This window comes from Mustela nivalis, assembly GCF_964662115.1.
Source record: "Mustela nivalis genome assembly, chromosome: 3".
Classification (NCBI taxonomy): Eukaryota; Metazoa; Chordata; class Mammalia; order Carnivora; family Mustelidae; genus Mustela; species Mustela nivalis.
Genome location: NC_139022.1, coordinates 109145591 through 109165346, shown reverse-complemented (window position 1 = coordinate 109165346; position 19756 = coordinate 109145591). Strand labels below are relative to the sequence as shown.

Sequence of the window (19756 nt, the reverse complement as noted above, 5' to 3'; positions counted from 1 at the left end):
CTCTGCCTGCCTTTCTGCCTGCTTGTGATAAAATCTTCTTTAAAAAATTACCTAATAGGGCGCCTGGGTGGCTCAGTGGGTTGGGCCGCTGCCTTCGGCTCAGGTCATGATCTCAGGGTCCTGGGATCGGGTCCCGCATCGGGCTCTCTGCTCAGCAGGGAGCCTGCTTCCCTCCCTCTCTCTCTGCCTGCCTCTCTGTCTACTTGTGATCTCTCTCTGTCAAATAAATAAATAAAATCTTTAAAAAAAAAAAAAAAAAATTACCTAATAAATTGTCAAACAGATTTTCTTCTAAGAGTTTTATAGTTTCAGCACTTTTATTTAGGTCTTTCATCCCATTTTGAATTAATTTTTGTATATAGTTTGAACTATCAGACCAAGGATTCAGTTTATTTCCCCTTTACTTTGTAGTAAATGCTCCAGAACTACATAAAACTCCAAGTTGAAATCTGATTTACCACTTGAAAATAATATTACACTGTATGTTTACTGGGATTTAAATAAATTTTTAAAAATTAAAAATATATTTTTTAAGATTTTTATTTATTTATTTGACAAAGAGAGATCACAAGTAGGCAGAGAGAGAGAGGGAAGCAGGCTCCCCACTGAGTAGAAAGCCTGATGCAGGGCTGGATCCCAGGACCCTGGGATCATGACCTGAGCCGAAGGCAGAGGCTTAACCCACTGAGCCACCCAGGCGCCCGAAAATTAAAAGTATTTTTTAGAAAAGTTTTAAAATCAGATGCCTAAGCGGCTCAGCCGGTTAAGCGTCTGTCTTCAGCTGAGCTCATGATACTAAGGTCCTGGGATCGAGCCCCACATCAGGGTCCATGCTCAGCGGGGAGTCGTCTTCTACCTCTCCCTCTGTCATTCCCCTACTTGTGCTCTCTCTTTCTCACTCTAATAAATAAAATCTTTAAAAAAATGTTTTAAAAATCTGCTTTATAATACCTCTGCTTATATAGTCCTATATGCTTGAATGTAAACACTCATCCGAAGGGAGAACTCAAATTTCCGTATCATCTAACAGCCTCAGAGAACCTGATTTTAAATCACCTAGAACTTCAGGGGCACCTGGGTGGTTCAACAGTTAAGCATCTGCCTTCAGCTCATGTCATGATCCCAGGGTCCTGGGATCTAGCCCTGCATCAGGCTCCCTGTTAAGCAGGAAGCATGCTTCTCCCTCTCACACTCCCCTGCTTGTGTTCCCTCTGTTGCCGTCCCTCTCTCTATGTCAAATAAATAAATAAAATCTTAAAATAAATAAACAAATCACCTAGAACTTCAATTTGATAAACTTTCCAGTTGGAAAATTATACAATTAAACACTAATGTGTATATGAAAAAATAAGCAAGTAGCTTCTAGAAGGAGGCTGAATGAGGATGTTTGAGGTAGACCAAAAAACTGGGAATTCCCTTTATGCTGTAAAAAACAAATGGAATATGCAGTCCTTGGATTGGATTCGACTGGATCCTGATCTTTTTTTTTTTTTTTTTAAGATTTTATTTATTTATTTGACAGAGAGAGATCACTAGTAGGCAGAGAGGCAGGCAGAGAGAGAGAGGAGGAAGCAGACTCCCTGCTGAGCAGAGAGCCCGATGCGGGACTCGATCACAGGACCCTGAGATCATGACCTGAGCCGAAGGCAGCGGTTTAACCCACTGAGCCACCCAGGCGCCCCCCTGGATCCTGATCTTAATAAATCATTTGTAAGACATTTTAGGAACAACTGGGTACATTTTAATATAAGTTTGGTATTACATGACATTAAGGAATTGTTTATTGTGCAGATGTAATCATGATTCTGAAGTTATATAGGAGAATGCTTCTGGTTTTTTCAAATTTATAATTCAATTAATTAACATATAGTGTATTACTAGTTTCAGAGGTAGAGTTTAGTGATTCATCAGCTGCATATAACACCCAGTGTTCATTACATCAGGTGCCCCCCCTTAATGCCCATCACCCAGTTAGTTCCCCATCTTCTCACCCCTTTCCCCTCCAGCAATCCTCAGTTTGTTTCCTATGGTTAAGTCTCTTATGGATGTGCGCCTGGGTGGCTCAGTGGGTTAAAGCCTCTGCCTTCAGCTCAGGTCATGATCTCAGGGTCCTGGGATCGAGCCCCACATTAAGCCCCACATTAAGCCCCGCATCGAGCTCCACATCAGGTTCTGCTCAGCAGGGAGCCTGCTTCCTCTTCTCTCCTCTCTCTCTGCCTGCCTCTCTGCCTACTTGTGATCTGTGTCTGTCAAATAAATAAATAAAATCTTTTAAAAAAAAAGTCTTTCTTATGGCTTGTCTCCCTCTTCTCCATTCTGATTTCATCTTGTTTTATTTTTCCCTCCCTTTCCCTATGCTCCTCTATTCTGTTTCTTAAATTCCACATATGAGTGAAATCATATGATAAAAGTCTTTCTCTGATTGACTTATTTTGCTTAGCATAATACCCTCTAGTTCCATCCACATCTTTGCAAATGGCAAGATTTCAATTTTTTGATGTATACATTGTATACATATACCACATCTTTATTCATTTATCTGTCGAAGGACAATGGGGCTCTTTCCATAGTTTGGCTATTGTGGACATTGCTGCTGTAAACATTGGGGTCTTCAGATCACTACATTTGTATCTTTGGATTAAATACCTAGTAGTGTGATTGCTGGGTCGTAGTGTATTAACTTCTTGAGGAACCTCCATAATGTTTTCCAGAGCGGGTACCAGCTTGCATTTCCACCAACAGTGTAAGAGGGGTCCCCTTTCTCTGAATCCTCGCCAACATCTGCATCTGTTGTTTCCTGACTCGTTAATTTTGATTAACTTGTTAATTATGATTAACTTGTTAATTTTGATACCACCTCACACCATTCTGACTGATATGAGGTGGTATCTCATTGTGGTTTTGATTTGTATTTCCCTGATGCCAAGTGATGTGGCACTTATTTTCATGTGTCCGTTGGCCATTTGTATGTCTTCTTTGGAGAAATGTCTGTTCATGTCATTTACCCATTGCTTGCTTGAATGATTTGTTCTTTGGGTGTTGAGTTTGATACGTTCTTTACAGATTTTAGATACAGGCACTTTATCTGATAAGGCATTTGCAAATATCTCTCCCATTCTGTAGGTGTCTTTTGGTTTTGTCCACTGTTTCCTTTGCTTTGCAAAAGCTTTTTATCTCGATGAAGTCCCAATAGCTCATGTTTGCCTTTTGTTTCCTTTGCCTTTGGAGAAGTGTCTAGTAAGAAGTTGCTGCAGCCAGGTCAAAGAAGTTGCTGCCCGTGTTCTCCTCTAGGATTTTGTTGGATTCCTATCTCACATTTAGGGCTTTCATCCATTTTGAGTTTACTTTTGGGTAGGTATAAGACAATGGTCCAGTTTCAATCTTCAGCATGGGGCTGTCCAGTGGAAAATAAGCTTTTATAAGGAGATACACAGTGACCTATTTAGGGATAAAATGTCAGGGTACCTATAATTTAAAATACCTCAAAACAAAATAGATGAAGCACATACATCAAATATTAATATAGTAAAACCTTTTTAAAAATTTATTTATTTATTTGAGAGAATGCACGTGTGCACATGAGTAAGTTGCGGGGACAGAGGAGGAGCAGAGTGAAAGGGAGAGGGAATCTCAGGCAGACTCTGTGCTGAGTGCAGGGACCGATGTGGGGCTCAAACTTCTGACCCTGAGATCATGACCTGAGCAGAAACCAAGAGTGGGCCGCCTTAACTGACTGAGCTATCCAGTCACCCCAAAACATGCTAAATAATAGTAAAATGTTAACAATAACATTATTCAAATAAAAATAATTCCTTGTTTGGAAGACTATGAGCTTAAAATTCAGAGCAGAGTTTTAAAAAAAAAACTATTCAAGGAGTACCTGAGTGGCTCAGTTGGTTAAGGGTCTGCCTTCGTCTCAGGTCATGATTTCCAAGTCCTAAAACTGGGGTCCTCATCAGGCTTCTGGCTCAGCAGGGAGTCTGCTTCTCTCCCTCTGCCCCACCCCACTGCTCATTCTCTGTCTTTCTCTCTCTCAAATAAAATCTTTTAAAAAATAAAAATAAATAAAACCCTATGCAAAAGTGGTCTCAGCTTAGGGAAGAAGGGCTTTGTGGAGTAGGAGGTGGGATGGGGCTAAGAAATATCAACAGTGCTTAGGTACCAGTCAGAATAACTAATAATTCATAAAGGTTACTGAAAATTTAATAAAATTTTAAAAGTTCCATAAAGAAAGGAACAAAGTCTTTTACTCAAGGCTGCATCCTCAGCTCCTACTACAATCAATGACTGCTACCAGATGATGTTCAATGAATATTTATTTATTGGATAAATGAATGAGGGAATGAATAACCACTTCTTCCCCTTAACTAGCCAAATATTTGCATTTACACTTTGCTTCCAAAATGGTTTCAAAGAGGCTTATATTTTTTTCAAAATTCACAAAACATTATTCATTTTGAATTAATGAGATCTTTACATAGCACTTAATATTGTTTCACAAGCTTACAAACTTGGACTATTTTTGAAGAATTATTTTAATTTGTATGAAGTTTACAACTTTGTGTACCATATGGTATTTTCTCTGTAAGTAAATAAGCAGTCTGAATTATCACATGAATTCCAAAACTTTGAGTTTTTAACAATTACATGAAATAGAAGTATGGTAAGATTTATTGTTTATACAGTTTTCTTTATTTTTTAAAGATTTTATTTATTTATTTGGCAGAGAAAGAGAGCAAGAGAATACAAGCAGGGGGAGTTTCAGAGAGACAGGAAGACGTAGGCTCCCTCCCAAGCAGGAAGCCCAATGTGAGGTTCAATCCCAGGACCCTGGGATGATGGCCTGAGCCAAAGGCAGATGCTTAACCAACTGAGCCAGCCAGGTGCCCTGTTTACACGGTTTTAATTTGTCAGACCCATTTGCTCTAAAATAATGAGCTGAAATTATATGACATCCCACTTGTGAAAGCCAAACATAGTAGACTTTCACTTGTGTGTTTGATAGTGGGAGACCAGCAGTGCACCTCAAAGCAAACAGCACATAATCTTATGCTACATAATTTGGATATTTTATAATATATTTTTAAGTTTTTTTACTGGAAAAACATTGACACACAATGTTACATTGTTTGAGGTCTAAGAGGCTTATACTACTAACCGGATCAAAATTTTAAATTTAAAAAAAACAACCAGAGTGAAAAAGATAAACCAAATTTCTAAAATTAACTAGTTACTGAAACTGAATAGTAAATTTTTATTTGAGCTGCCTAAAAGCCAATGTAAGAAAGAAAACATATTTTCATTTTTAAATAAAAGAAGGTAAACAAATATTTCTGGAGATAAAAAGCTTTTTCAAGTACTGAACTGTATCTGACTTCTTAAATTCTTATGAACAGTAACATGGGTATCATGGTAGACACTATCTCAGATATTTCAGTTACATAAAAATATTCATCTGAAATTTGGAGATATTAGGGAAATAAAGTTTTCCTTTCCTGATTTTTGTCAACATGAAGATAACCTTAAATCATCAAGGCCAGAACCCAGATATCCAGATAATAGGCATAACAATATTCTAATGAGCCACTTCATTCATGGCCACCTTAATTCCCCAGAGTAACTAACTTTACAATATTCTGTGAGGTGAGTGACAGGGATAGTTTTCCTTTAGGTCCTTGGTGAGACCAAAAGAATAAAAGAATTTAGGTGTTTCTGTCTAGGGCTTTTTCTCTGCTGCCCCCACAATTCCACGGATATTCTTCCATATTTGGTGCTGAGGACTACATTTTATTTTCCTTTTTTTTTTTTTTAATTTATTTATTTGACAGAGAGAGATCACAAGTAGGCAGAGAGGCAGGCAGAGAGAGAGGAAGGGAAGCAGGCTCCCGGCTGAGCAGAGAGCCCAATGTGGGGCTCGATCCCAGGACCCTGAGATCATGACCTGAGCCGAAGGCAGAGGCTTTAACCCACTGAGCCACCCAGGCGCCCTTACTTTCCTTTTTGTTCCTGGGAGAATAATCCATCCTTACTTCTTCAACCATAATATCTAAGAGGAAGATTCCCAAATCGGGTTATCCAGTTCTGACAACTTCCTAGAAAGCCCATGTTAAATAATAGGTCAACCACTATTCTGAGTTAGAAATTTTCACTGTCCCTTAAAATATATCAATGTTTCTAAAAGCAATTCTCCCTTGTAAAACTGGTTGCTGCCAGTGGCACCATAATTCTCCTGTACTCAATTAAAAATTTTGTAATTATCTTTGATTTCTCACTTTGTTCACATCCCTCTCATATCTACTTAGACCCCACATCCTATCATTTCCCCTTTGAGTCTTTCCATCCACTGCCTTTTCCATCCTTCCTCTTCCTATTTCAAATCCTTACCGCTTCATATCTGGACTGTCATAATAGCCTCTCACCTGTTCTGCTTCTACCCATATTTTTCCTCTACGCTTGCCAAAATAAGCTTAGGGTTTTTTGTTTGTTTGTTTGTTTTAAAGATTTTTAATTTATTTACTTGAGAGAGAGAAAGTGAGAGAGAGCATGAGAGGGGAGAAGGTCAGAGGGAAAATCAGACTCCCCATGGAGTTGGGAGCCCAATGAAGGATTCCATCCCAGGACTCCAGGATGAAGATCTGAGCCGAAGGCAGTCGCTTTATCAACTGAGCCACCCAGGCACCCTAATTTAGGTTTTGTTTTAATCCTGTTATAGCCAGATTCAAAACCCTTCTGTGGTCTCCCAGTATCCTCAGGAAAAAGTCCAAACTCTTCAGGACGAATTTCAAGATTCAGGAAACCTCTCCTCAAGGAACCCATGCAATCTTATCACCCTTTACCTAGTCTTTATAGAGCTCACTCATCACCACTCTCTTAAGTCCCCTGCTCAGGCCTGCACTGTTCTCACAGCAGTACCCCATCTGAATCTAATTCCTGTTCTATTCCAGTGAAATCTTAGCTACAATTCCAAATTCTACTTACTTTAGTTTTACTTCCTCTTTGAAGTCCTCTATTCCAATTATAGCCCATACTGGTGTCTCCCTTGATTCAAGAAACTCTTTCAAACAGGTAAAGCAGAATAGAGATACAGATAACACAACTATTCCTGACTCCCTACCAGCACTACTTATTAAATACTTAAAATATGCTTGACACAATGCTAAACACTTTATACCTACTATCTTATTTGACGGTTATAAAAAAAAATGTGAGGTACTACATCATTTTACCCATGAGGACAGTGAGGATCAGGGAGGTTAGGTAACTTTCCTGGGACCAGAACATAAAGGGGCTACCACCTGTCACTACACTCTACTGCAGTGAGCTGTGAACTGCATAGGTAACCACATGGTTACCCAGAGAAAAGATGGTGGGTGAAAATCTAGGATAGTCTGATTCCACAGACTGTGCTCTTACTATTACATTTTAATGCCTCCCTATGGATCCAGATGGCAAGGAAATGACAATATCAATTCCAATTGTGATTATAACCACATTTCAAAACTACAAAATGAGGAGTGCCTGGGTGACTTAGTCGAGCTCCCACAGGGCTCCCTGCTCATTGGAAAGCCTGGTTCTCCCTCTCCCACTCCCCCTGCTTGTGTTCCCTCTCTTGCTGTCTCTCTCTCTCTGTAAAAAATAAATAAAATTTAAAAAAAAAAAGCTACAAAATGAGATGCACTATTAGCAAGACAGAAAATTAGAAATTAAGATAGCGAGGGGTGCCTGGGCGGCTCAGTGGGTTAAGGCCTCTGGTCATGATTTCAGGGTCCTGGGATAGAGCCCATGCATTGGGCTCTCTGCTCAGCAGGGAGCCTGCTTCTCTTCCTCTCTCTCTGCCTGCCTCTCTGCCTACTTGTGATCTCTGTTTGTCAAATAAATAAATAAAATCTTAAAAAAAAAAAAAAGAAAGAAAAGAAACTAAGATAGCCAAAAAAGCTTAGGATATAAGATGTTTTGTCTATATCATTTACTAATAAATTTTTTGAGGTTCTTCCTGTTATTTCCTGAATATATATCTAAATTTCCAGAGAGTAGAGCTGAAGTTGGGAACGAAATACCTCCATAAAAACCTGCTGAACTAAACACTTACTAGGCAGCTGACTAAAATTCAGAACAGTTGATCTTTGTGGTCTTGATTTTTTTCATGTTAAGTAAGACTATGGGGGCGCCTGGGTGGCTCAGTGGGTTAAGCCGCTGCCTTCGGCTCAGGTCATGATCTCAAGGTCCTGGGATCGAGTCCCACATCAGGCTCTCTGCTCAGCAGGGGGCCTGCTTCCCTTCCTCTCTCTCTGCCTGCTTCTCTGTCTACTTGTAATCTCTGTCTGTCAAATAAATAAATAAAATCTTTAAAAAAAAAAAAAAAGCAAGACTATGTACCTCTTAGCAACTTTATTTCTGCTTTCTTTCCTTAAAGGCATCTACATTTACTTGCCATTCCCCATCCTAGTCTCTAGTTCCTACCTCTAAACCTTCCTTCATTTGAGCCTGCCCGGCAACATTTTGATGTACTTTCCCCAATAAAAAGTCCCACCTGGGGGCGCCTGGGTGGCTCAGTGGGTTAAGCCACTGCCTTCGGCTCAGGTCATGATCTCAGGGTCCTGGGATCGAGTCCCGCATCAGGCTCTCTGCTCCACAGGGAGCCTGCTTCCTCCTCTCTCTCTCTGCCTGCCTCTCTGCCTACTTGTGATCTCTCTCTGTCAAATAAAAAAAAAAAATAAAATCTTTAAAAAAAAAAATTTAAAAAAAAAAAAAAAGTCCCACCTGATGGCTGGTTCCTCCTTACCAAATTACTGATACTTCCTTTAGCACCCCATCCTTAGTCTGTCCTATTGTTAGAGTTACAACTCTATTACTGTGTACTTAACACATTTTGCAATTCTGCAACTAAAGTATAGGTAATGGCCCCAGTTTCAGGATAACAATTACTATTGTACAGAAAAATACTTTTAAAACCTTCATTAAAGAGCATTTACGATTCATATACATCCTATAGTTTGGCTTACTCTGAAGCACTTACGTTATTATTGTGAAGATATTCAATTGCTCGAAGGATCTGGAAGAGGTATTTTCTAAGTCGTTTACTCTCTAGTCCGTGACAATAATGTTGCAGCTCATCTAATACCGTGTGGTCAATAAATTCAAACACCAAATGAATTTTCTTTTTCTGCCTAAAAACTTCAATCAGATTGACCAGGTTTTCATGACGAAATTGCTATTGACAGAAGAAACAGATTTATAATACATTATTTCATGTGTAATAATTTATACATATATATAAAATACCTACATAATTTTTATTTTTTTTAAGATTTTTATTTATTTATTTGGTAGACAGAGATCACAAGTAAGCAGAGAGGCAGGCAGAGAGAGAGGAAGGGAAGCAGGCTCCCTGCTAAGCAGAGAGCCCGGTGCGGGACTGGATCCCAGGACCCTGGGACCATGACCTGAGCCGAAGGCAGAGGCTTTAACCTACTGAGCCAACCAGGCTGCCCCGCCTACATAATTTTTAAAAGCATAAATATTCTCAGTCTATTTTTTAAAAGACTTTATTTATTTATTTATTTATTTGAGAGAGAGATCAAGAGCAAGCATGAACAGGGAGAAGCAGTCTCCCTGATGAGCAGGGGGCCCAACTTGGGGCTCCATCCCAGTACTGTGGGATCATGACCTGAGTCAAAGACACACACTTAACTGAATGAGCCACCTAGGTGCCCTTATTCTCAGCCTATTTTACTCCATGAATTTCAATAGGAAACTTTCAACTTATTTGTTTACATTCCTATTTTTTAAAAATGCTAATTTAGGGGCTCCTAGTTTAGAGAGGCTCAGAACAGCATGCAACTCTTGATCTTGCAGTGGTGAGTTTGAGCCCCATGTTGGGTATAGAGATTACTAAAAAAAATAAACCTAAGAAAATGCTAAACTATTTCATAATTAACACATACAGAACAAGGGGAGATGTACTGTCTTACTTCAAGCTGGCATTTGATTATTTATTAAACTAATTTAGAGTTAATGTAGTATAATGCAAGTTGGTATGCTGCTAAGATATACCTTTTTTTTTTTTAAGTTTTATTTCTTTACTGGGGAGAGTGAGAGTGTGTACAGATGAGTGGGGGAGAAGGACCCAGAGAGAGAGAATCCCAAACAGGCTCTGCACTCAGTGGATGTGGAGCTCCATTTCACAAGACTGAGATCATAACCTGAGCTGAAATCAAGAGTCAGACACTCAACCTACCGCATCATCCAGGTGCCCCTAAAACAGATCTTTCCTTTTTTTTTTTTTTTAAAGATTTTATTTATTTATTTGACAGAGAGATAGATACCATAAGTAGGCAGAGAGGCAGGCAGGGGAGAGGCAGGGAAGCAGGCTCCCCGCTGAGCAGAGAGCCCTATGCGGGGCTCAATTCCAGGACCCTTAGATCATGACCCAAGCTGAAGCAAAGGCTTAACCCACTGAGCCACCCAGGTGCCCCAAGACATATCTTTCTATCCTTCAACTTGGTTTATAATTAAGTCTAACATCTGGAATTTAAAATGTTAGTTTTCAAATGAGCATGGATTTTTTTTTAATTTTTAATTTTTTATAAACATATATTTTTATCCCCAGGGGTACAGGTCTGTGAATCGCCAGGTTTACACACTTCACAGCACTCACCAAAACACATACCCTCCCCAATGTCCATAACCCCACCCCCCTTCTACCAACCCCCCCTCCCCCCAGCAACCCTCAGTATACACAATGGAATACTATGCAGCCATCAAAAGAAATGAAATCTTGCCATTTGCGACAACGTGGATGGAACTAGAGGGTATCATGCTTAGCGAAATAAGTCAAGCAGAGAAAGACAACTATCATATGATCTCCCTGTGTGAGGAAGTGGTGATGCAACATGGGGGCTTAAGTGGGTAGGAGAAGAATAAATGAAACAAGATGGGATTGGGAGGGAGACAAACCATAAGTGACTCTTAATCTCATGAGCATGGATTTTAATGCCACTCAGTATGTGATGATTTCAAAGAAATGATTTTCTTAGTTTGATCCTCAACTCTCGAAAGTGAAACATAAGTTCCAGGTGGACAGTATAAATTAATTAATTACACTGGAACAAAAGAGAATCAAAATACATAGAAACTTGACAGATACACAAAATAATAATTTACAGTCATAGGAACTTCACAAAAATATACAATTATTTGTGGATACCTTTTTGTTCACTGTTTGTAACATTCTATTAAATAAACACCTTAAACTAGTAACAATCTTAACTTCAGAAGGTAAAAAATGGCATTTATCAGCTTAGAAAACAAATGAGGTTCAGTATTTTATCCTGTTTATTTTTTAACATGCTAACTTAATTATTACCAGTTCTCAAATACTTAACATTTTCAAATTACTAAAAGCATTTATTCATTTGGCTAAAAATCGAGAGGTATATTTTCAATGTTAGATTCATTAGAAAATTAAATGTTATGAAAAATATTTGTCTTTATTCTAACAGCACAATAATAAATTTTTCTACTTATCTGTACTTACACATAGTCCAAAGTCCTTAAAATATGACTAAAAGAAAAACATGCCAGAATATAATGCCAGATTCCTTTCCTATTTTATTCCCAATTTCCCTGGTTGGCAAGATGCCAGAGTGCTGCAGTGACACCATGCTAGTAGCACCAAAGACAACTGACTGCTTTTGGACACTACACTACTAATCCTTCAGCTAAGGAAAATTACTGGTTCCTTCTCTAGTCTTTATTTTAAAGGCTAAAGCAATGAAGAGTTAATGTAAGTCAATAAGCATTATGGAAGATCCACCAGGGGAAAGAATTCTTTCTCAGATTAACTGTGAAACTCCTAGAAATTCTTCTTTGCTACTCCTCAAGTTGTTTACTTTTGTTTTCCTTTATTACCAGATAACTTTCCTACAGCTATTGTCACTAATTACTCTTAACTGCATTTAATAAAATTCTAGCAGATAAAAATTTAATTCAAATGAAGTCATAATGGCAATCTTTTTAGACTAAAAATGTGAATTAATCCAAGAACTCTCTCTTGTCGAATTAGATAAAATCAATTTTAAAATCCTATAAGAAATGAACCAATAAGGGGCAACTGGGTGGCTTGGTTGGTTAAGCCTCTAACTCTTGATTTCATCTCACATCTTGATCTCAGGCCCAGTGTGGAGCCAACTTAAAAATAAAACAAACAAACAAAACACCCAAACAAGCCAATGAGAATAAATAGTTAAGGTGTTTCCAAACAGTTTGCATAATAGTTGTAATAGTTAACTACATCTTCTTCTTCTTTTTTTTTTTTTAAAGATTTTATTTTTATTTATTTGACAGACAGAAATCACAAGTAGGCAGAGAGGCAAGCAGAGAGAGAGGAGGAAGCAGGCTTCCTGCTGAGAAGAGAAGGACCCTGGGATCATGACCTGAGCAGAAGGCAGAGGCTTTAACCACTGAGCCACCCAGGTGCCCCGTTAACTACATCTTCTATTTACTTTCTGTGTTCTTGCAACATATTGGTAGTTTTTACAAAATGATAAACTAGAAAAAAAAATAATCAGCTTAAATGTAACAGAGCTGAAGAAAGAGCAAAAGATATTGCTTGGGAAAAGATCTCCATCTAAGCAAATTTTCACTTATGGTGTACAACAGTTGCCTTATGGTATTACAATGTTTTAGGTCATCAGGAAAAGCAGTGGCATCTCACAAAATCATAACATCTTCACTGATTCTACCTTTTCTTTACACTGTCTAGAAATAGAATAATTCAACAATACACAAATAGAAATACCTAATATATTTATTTTATTTAAACAAATTGAGGGACCCCTAGGTGGCTCAGTTGGTTAAGGGTCTGCCTTTGGCTCAGGTCATGATCCCAGGGTCCTGGGATTGAGTCCTGCATTAGGCTCCTTTCTTAGTGGGGAGCCTGCTTCTCCCTCTGCCTGCTGCTCCCTCTGCTTGTGTGCCCCCCTGCTTGTGCGTGTGCACTCTCTCTCTCTCTGACAAATAAATAAAATCTTTAAAAAACAAAAATACAAGGAAAAACCCAAATTGATCCATCATATCTAATATAGACTTACAAAGAAAGAGGAGAATTTCATAGAACTAGAACAATTAATCCTAAAATTTAGACCTCAAATAGTTAAAGCAATCTGGAGAAAGTAGAACAAAGCTGCAAGTATCACAAGCCCAGATTTCAAGATATACTACAAAGCTACAGTATCAAAAAAGTATGATAGTGACACAAAAATAGACACAGAGATCAACAGAACAGGACACAGAGTTCAAAGGAACATACACATAAACAGAAGAGGCATAATGAAAAGAACAGAAGAACACACCTACATGGTCAATTAATTGACAGCAGAGGCAAGACAATCACAAAAAGACAGTCTTTTCAACAAATAGTACTGGGGGAACAGGAAGGACAGCTACATGCAAAAATATGAAACTGTAGAGGCACCTGGGTGGCTTAGTGGGTTAAGCTGCTGTCTTCGGCTCAGGTCATGATCTCAGGGTCCTGGGATCCAGTCCCGCATTGGGCTCTCTGCTCAGCGGGGAGCCTGCTTCCCTCTCTCTCTCTTTGCCTGCCTCTCTGCCTACTTGTGATCTTTCTCTGTCAAATAAATAAATAAAATCTTAAAAAAAAAAAAAAGAAACTGCACCACTTTATAACACCATACACAAAAATAAACTCAAAATGGGTTAAAGACCTAAATGTGAGACCTGAAGCTGTAAAACTCCTAAAACATTAGGCAGTACTCCCTTAGAGATCACCCTTAGCAACATGTTTATGGATCTGTGTCCTCAGGCAAGGGAAACAAAAGCAAAAATAAACTATTGGGACTATACCAAAATAAAAAGCCTTTGCAGAGCAAAGGAAACCATTAACAAAATAAAAAGGCAACCTACTGAATGGGAGAAGACACTTAAAAATGATGTCTAGGATAAGGGTTTAATATCCAACATATATAAAGAATTTATACAACTCGACACTAAAAAAGACAAACAATACTATTTAAAAATGAGCAAAGGACCTGGAGAGACATTTTTCCAAAGGAGATATACAGGTAGCAAACAGACTCATAAGAGATGCTCAACAACACTCCTCATGAGGGAAATGCAAATCAAACCACAATGAGAAATCACCTCACACCAATCAGAATGGTTAGCATTAAAAAGACAAGAAAATAACAAGTATTGGCAAGGATGTGGAGGAAAAGCACTGTTGCGGGGGCTGACTATAAATTGAAGAAGGTGCTATAAAAAATAGTATGGAGGTTGCTCAAAAAATTAGAAGTTGAAATACCACATGATCCAGTAATTCCATTAATGGGTATTTGACCAAAGTGAAAACACTAATTCAAAAAGACATACGTGGGGTACCTGGGTGGCTCAGTGGGTTAAAGCCTCTGCCTTGGGCTCAGGTCATGATCTTAGGGTCCTGGGATTGAACCAGGCATCGGGCTCTCTGCTCAGAAGGGAGCCTGCTTCCCTCTCTCTCTCTGCCTGCTTCTCTGCCTACTTGTGATCTCTGTCTGTCAAATAAATAAATAAATCTTAAAAAAAAAAAAAAAAAAAATATATATATATATATATATATATATATATATATGCACCCCTATGTTTACTGCAGTGTTATTTACAATGCCAAGATATGAAAGCAACCAAAGCATCCGTCATTACATGAATGGATAAAAAAGATATGGTATGCATATACAATGGAATATTACCCAATCATAAAAAAAAAGGTTTGTTTTTTTTTTAGATTTTTAAAAAAGTTATTTCTACACCCAATGTGGGGCTCAAACTCAACAACCTGGTATCAAGAGTCACATGCTCTACTGACTAAGCCAGTCAGGCGCCTCCCCCCAATATGAGATCTTAACATTTGAAACAACATGGATGGACCTAGAAAGTATTACACTAAGTGAAATAAGTCAGACAAAGAAAGGCAAATACCATATGACTTCACTTATTTGTGGAATCCAAAAAAACACAAAACAAATGAACAAACAAAAAAAATCAGGGGCACCTGGGTGGCTCAGTGGGTTAAAGCCTCTGCCTTCAGCTCAGGTCATGATCCCAGGGTCCTGGGATCCAGCCTCATATCGGGCTCTCTGCTCAGCAGGGAGCCTGCTTCCCTTCCTCTCTCTCTGCCTGCCTCTCTGCCTACTTGTGATCTCTTGTCTGTCAAATAAATGGATAAAAATCTTAAAAAAAAAAATCAAGCAGGCTCTTAAATACAGAAAACAAACTGGTGGTTGCCAGAGAGGACATAGGGAAGTGAGCGGGTGAGATAGATAAAAGGGGATTAAGAGGTACAAACTTCCAGGGATAAAACTTAAAAAAAATTACAGAAATGAAAAGTATAGCACAGGGAATATGGTCAATAACATTGTATGTGACAGATGATGACTATACTTGATGGTGAACACTCAATAATGTATAGAAATGTCAAATCACTACACTGTACACTTGAAATTAATATAACATCGTATGTTAATTATACTTCAATTATAAAATGGAGGTGAATATTACTTTTGTATCAGATAAAAATGAAAGACTGTTTTCTTCATCACATAAAACATCTAGACTATATTGTCAAAGTCATAAACCTTAAAGCATCTAGATAAATTCTAATAAATAAAATATGTAGACTTAAATATTTTTTTAATCACTAGTTTTGTACCCAATCCCTAAGGAATGTTAATGCCCCTTTCTTCACAGTCCTAAGTTCTTTCTCTTGGGTTGACCTGTTATACCTACATAAAATTCTGTTTTCCATCCCATTTCTAAAACCATACTAGTGAGCTTTATTTAAATGTATTCTTGTCACATCAAATTCAACATTTCTAAAACTGAACTAGTTTCCAGTCCATTTCTCATTTGGGTCTTTCATATTTCCATCAGTGAGAACAGTCACTGAACTTCATTAATTCTTCTGCCTCCCTCTGTTTCCTTCTACATTCTTTCATGTCTTCTTTTGCAATATAGTCTATTTTAACTTTGCTTTTCTAACTTTAAATTCAAGTTGCTGCAACCCAGCAAGGATTCTCATGGTATTTACCAAGATTCTTGAATTAAATTTATAACAGACCTCCCTATTTTTACTGTCTTCCAGCCTATTCTAAAAAATGGTGCTAAATTATTATATATAGTTGCTTTATTTTGAATTCAAAACCTTCCACCTCTTACAAAATCAAAGTTTGTCCTTTTAAGCCAAGACTTTAGAACCTAACTCCAGTTTACTTCTCTAATCTCACCTCTTTCTACTCTGTCCAAAAAACTCCACAGACCAACCAATGTCTCTGCTCTCTGTTCTTTTTCATGCTTGGATATCTGAGTTTATGTTGTTCCCCTAACCTAGAATACAATAGTTTCTCCCTCTTACCTAAAATTTTCACATCCTTTAAGACCAAATACATGTCCCATTTCCTCCAAAAAAATTTCTCTACTTAACTGGACTTTGTGTTAATCGCTTGTCATTTATTATGAGTCACTTTATATTCAGTATTGTTTTCAAGAGACTTACCATCTTTCTGATTAAACAATAAAAGTACTTTAGAGCAGATACTGTCTTTTACTATTTCTGAAAAATAATAATATTTGGCATAATTTTTGTTACATTATATATAAGCATATATATCTTGTATCACTATAAAATTTCAAAATGTAGACAATAAGGTATCACACTTTTTTAAGTCTACTCTATGTCTTCATACATGTGTTAACTAAAAGATTCCTTATATAATTTTTTATTCCATAACAATTCCTCTTTTGATTTATAGCAATTAAGGTAAAAGAAGCAAACCTTTAAAAACTTTATTTCTCTCGTTGCAATTTTGTTGACAGATTTTTCCGGTTTTTCATAAAATATCTTAATGGCCACTATCTGCCCAGTATCCTTATGTTTACACTTCATAACTGTTCCATAACTTCCCTCTCCCACTTTTCCGAGGGTTTCATACATCTCCATTTTCAAGTCCGGATTCTTCTTCATAAAAATAAAGGAAAAAAAAAAGTTAAACATTTGTACTTTTATTTATTCAAGCTGGACACTGCATTTCCACAGTGCACCCGTATTTTAAAAGACATAAAACATGGAAAATATTAATCTTTCCCACAGATACTTGTTTGTCCTCGGTAACTGTCAACTAGACAGTAAGGTGTCCCTGTGGGGCTCCAGCGCTCACCAGAAATTAGGGAGCTTCCTGCTGTCTCGGTCATTCCCGTGAACACGCAGAATTCAGATTCCCTCACTACCTGTCACCAATTCATCAAGAATGGGGTCCGCACACTTCCTGTCATATGGCCCTCAACTATGGGGTTCCCGAAATACTGCCGTGGCGCACAGATTAGGCCCCCGGACCGAAGAAAACCTCAGCCCCACCGGTTCCTCAAACCAGACCTCTTAGGGTCCCGGACCAGTGTTGCGCCACTTGCCCTACAGTAGACCTCGTCCGGTCAGCCGCCGAGGTCTCAGCCCATTTTGCAGTCCCGCCGGCCTGGCTCCGCCGCAAACCCGGCGGAACAAATGGACCCCGACCCTATTTAGCTTGCCAGCCCCCTAGCTCCAGGGAGCCCGCTACCATGGCAACACTGCCGCTGACCTCGCGCTTAGGGCCTACTGCGCAAGACCGAAACATCAGCCGCATCCGGCACGACCCGGAAGAGAAAATGAGACACGGTGAAAATGAGTTCTCGGTGCGTGCCAAGTGAAAGCTTTCTTGGGCTTGCGGTGGGAAGTATATGGGTTGAGACCAACTCACAAGGCTGGTTTTGAGCAGAGATGGAGGAGAAGCCACATTTTACTGCACCGAGAGTCTGCGTGTCTTTTAGGGAGGGGCAAGAGGGGCGGAGGCTTGCCCAACCTGCGTCTTAGATGCCCCCAGGACAAAGAACTTCTGCCGCTGGCTCAGCGTCCTAAAAGGATGGCTGGAGTCTTTAAGTAGAAACATGTTGTAAAACTAGTCTTCCAAGGAAGTCTTGTGTAATTATAGTCGTCTAAGTTACCTAGTGACATTAATATTTCATAGACCTGAGTTCGATCTCAGCTGTCGAAATTCATTTTTAAAACGAGGTTAAGACATTTGTCAAATCAAGAATGTTTCTTGAACACCTTTTACTGCTACAAACTTAAAAAAAATTTTTTTTTCGACTCGTAGAACACCTTTTAAAAAACACCCTCTTAGGGAAAACAAGTAAAAGGGTTCGGTAGATAGACCGACGTGGCCCGACATAAAAGGGCGCAGCAGAGCAGGGGGAGGGAGGACCATTAACTATTGCTTAAGAACTGGACATGGGGTTCTGCTGACCTGACAGCCTCCATAAACTGAGTTTCCATAACAAATACACATTGCTAGGTAAGTGACATAATACGGTATTTTTTGGAGATTGTCTTTACCATTTCACTGCGTGTGACCCTACATGTATGTCTTCATCTTTAGCTATATCCTGGGGAGAGTTAGGATCACTATGGCAGGAAGGCAAAAGAGAATATTCAGCTTTTAATTTAGAGAATCTCATTTGTAAATGCATCACAGAACCTATGAAGAGTTAGGCTTGGCTAACTTGATCACCAAAGCAGTTATAAAAGCAAAATACAGAATTCAAGACTTCGGGGAAAAGGAGGTAGCAAGAAAGTGGGGGGGAAATTAACTCTTTCAATTCCCTGAAACTACGGGCAACTTGGTGCAATGATCCCATTTCGCCTTGGGCTGGAGAATTACCCAGAAGTATGTAAAGATCTCTGAGTCCTCCAGACCGTGAAAGCCAGGAATCAAAGACAGTGGAAGGAGGGAACTCAAGGAAATGTCAAAATCCTCACAGGCTGCATCAACACCTCTGAGCTCCCTGGTGGGTGACACTTCAGACTAATTTGCACCTTACTTGCTGGTGTAGAAAAGTGAGGTGAGTTATCCAGGTTAGATACATAATCCCCACCCATGTCTGCAAAATCTCTTCCCCACATCCGAGTCATATTTGTAAGGTTTCTTGACAACCAACTACCCTTCTAAATGCTTTGAGTTTTCATCTCCATGTACCCTCATCTTAGCCAAATCCATTGACTTTGACACATTTTTGACACCAGTCCTCAAATGAGAGCAAACTCCTGTTAGAATGTAGTTCCAGGGGCGCGTGGATGGCTCAGTGGGTTAAAGCCTTTGCATTCGGCTCAGGTCATGATCGCAGGGTCCTGGGGTGGAGCCCCACATGAGGCTATCTGCTCAGCAGGGAGCCTGCTTCCTCCTCTCTCTCTGCCTGCCTCTCTACCTACTTGTGATCTCTGTCAAATAAATAAATAAAATCTTAAAAAAAAAAAAAAACATAGAATGTAGTTCCATAGAGATAGTCGACAAATCTTAAGACAATCTCTATCTATACCGTTCTTTTTTGTCCTCAGAATTTCCAACCCTGGCAACCCCAGCGTAATGCACATACAGGTTATTTGGTGACCTTATGGGAGCGTTTCAGGGAATTTTACTTGGTGTGGGCCTTAATATTGCAATGCTGCACTTACTATTAAAAAAATGGAAGTTCCTTCTCTCTGCCCCCTGTATCAGATTTGATAAGCCATTGAAGCAACAAGAAAAGATTTTAAATCTATATTATTTTGGGCTCTGTTTTAAAGAATTAAGAAATAAAACAAGCTTTGCTTCTGCCATGATCGCCAACCCTGTTCATGAACCAAACTGGAGGAAAAACTAGAAAAGACCTCTCCCCGTCCGCACACCCATAAATT

General features: G+C 38.9%; 1 protein-coding gene across 15 annotated transcripts in view; it reads right to left on the bottom strand.

Moving 5' to 3' along the window:
* The window catches only part of CDKL3 (cyclin dependent kinase like 3), a gene marked incomplete at both ends in the record, with an annotated part of 111221 nt that extends 92950 nt beyond the window's left edge, over positions 1 to 18271 (bottom strand). For 6 of the 15 annotated variants that reach the window (XR_014310318.1, XM_082725710.1, XM_082725699.1 and 3 more), the window contains 2 exons: positions 9017 to 9211; positions 16826 to 17014. Coding sequence is in view for 11 of the 15 variants with exons in the window: in XM_082725710.1 (XP_082581836.1) it covers positions 9017 to 9211; positions 16826 to 17014 (384 nt within the window). Of the gene's footprint in view, positions 1 to 9016; positions 9212 to 16825; positions 17015 to 17207 lie in introns of those variants that run through there. The other 9 variants (XR_014310316.1, XR_014310317.1, XM_082725705.1 and 6 more) reach the window with 8 other exon arrangements.
* Positions 18272 to 19756: the final 1485 nt, after the last annotated feature.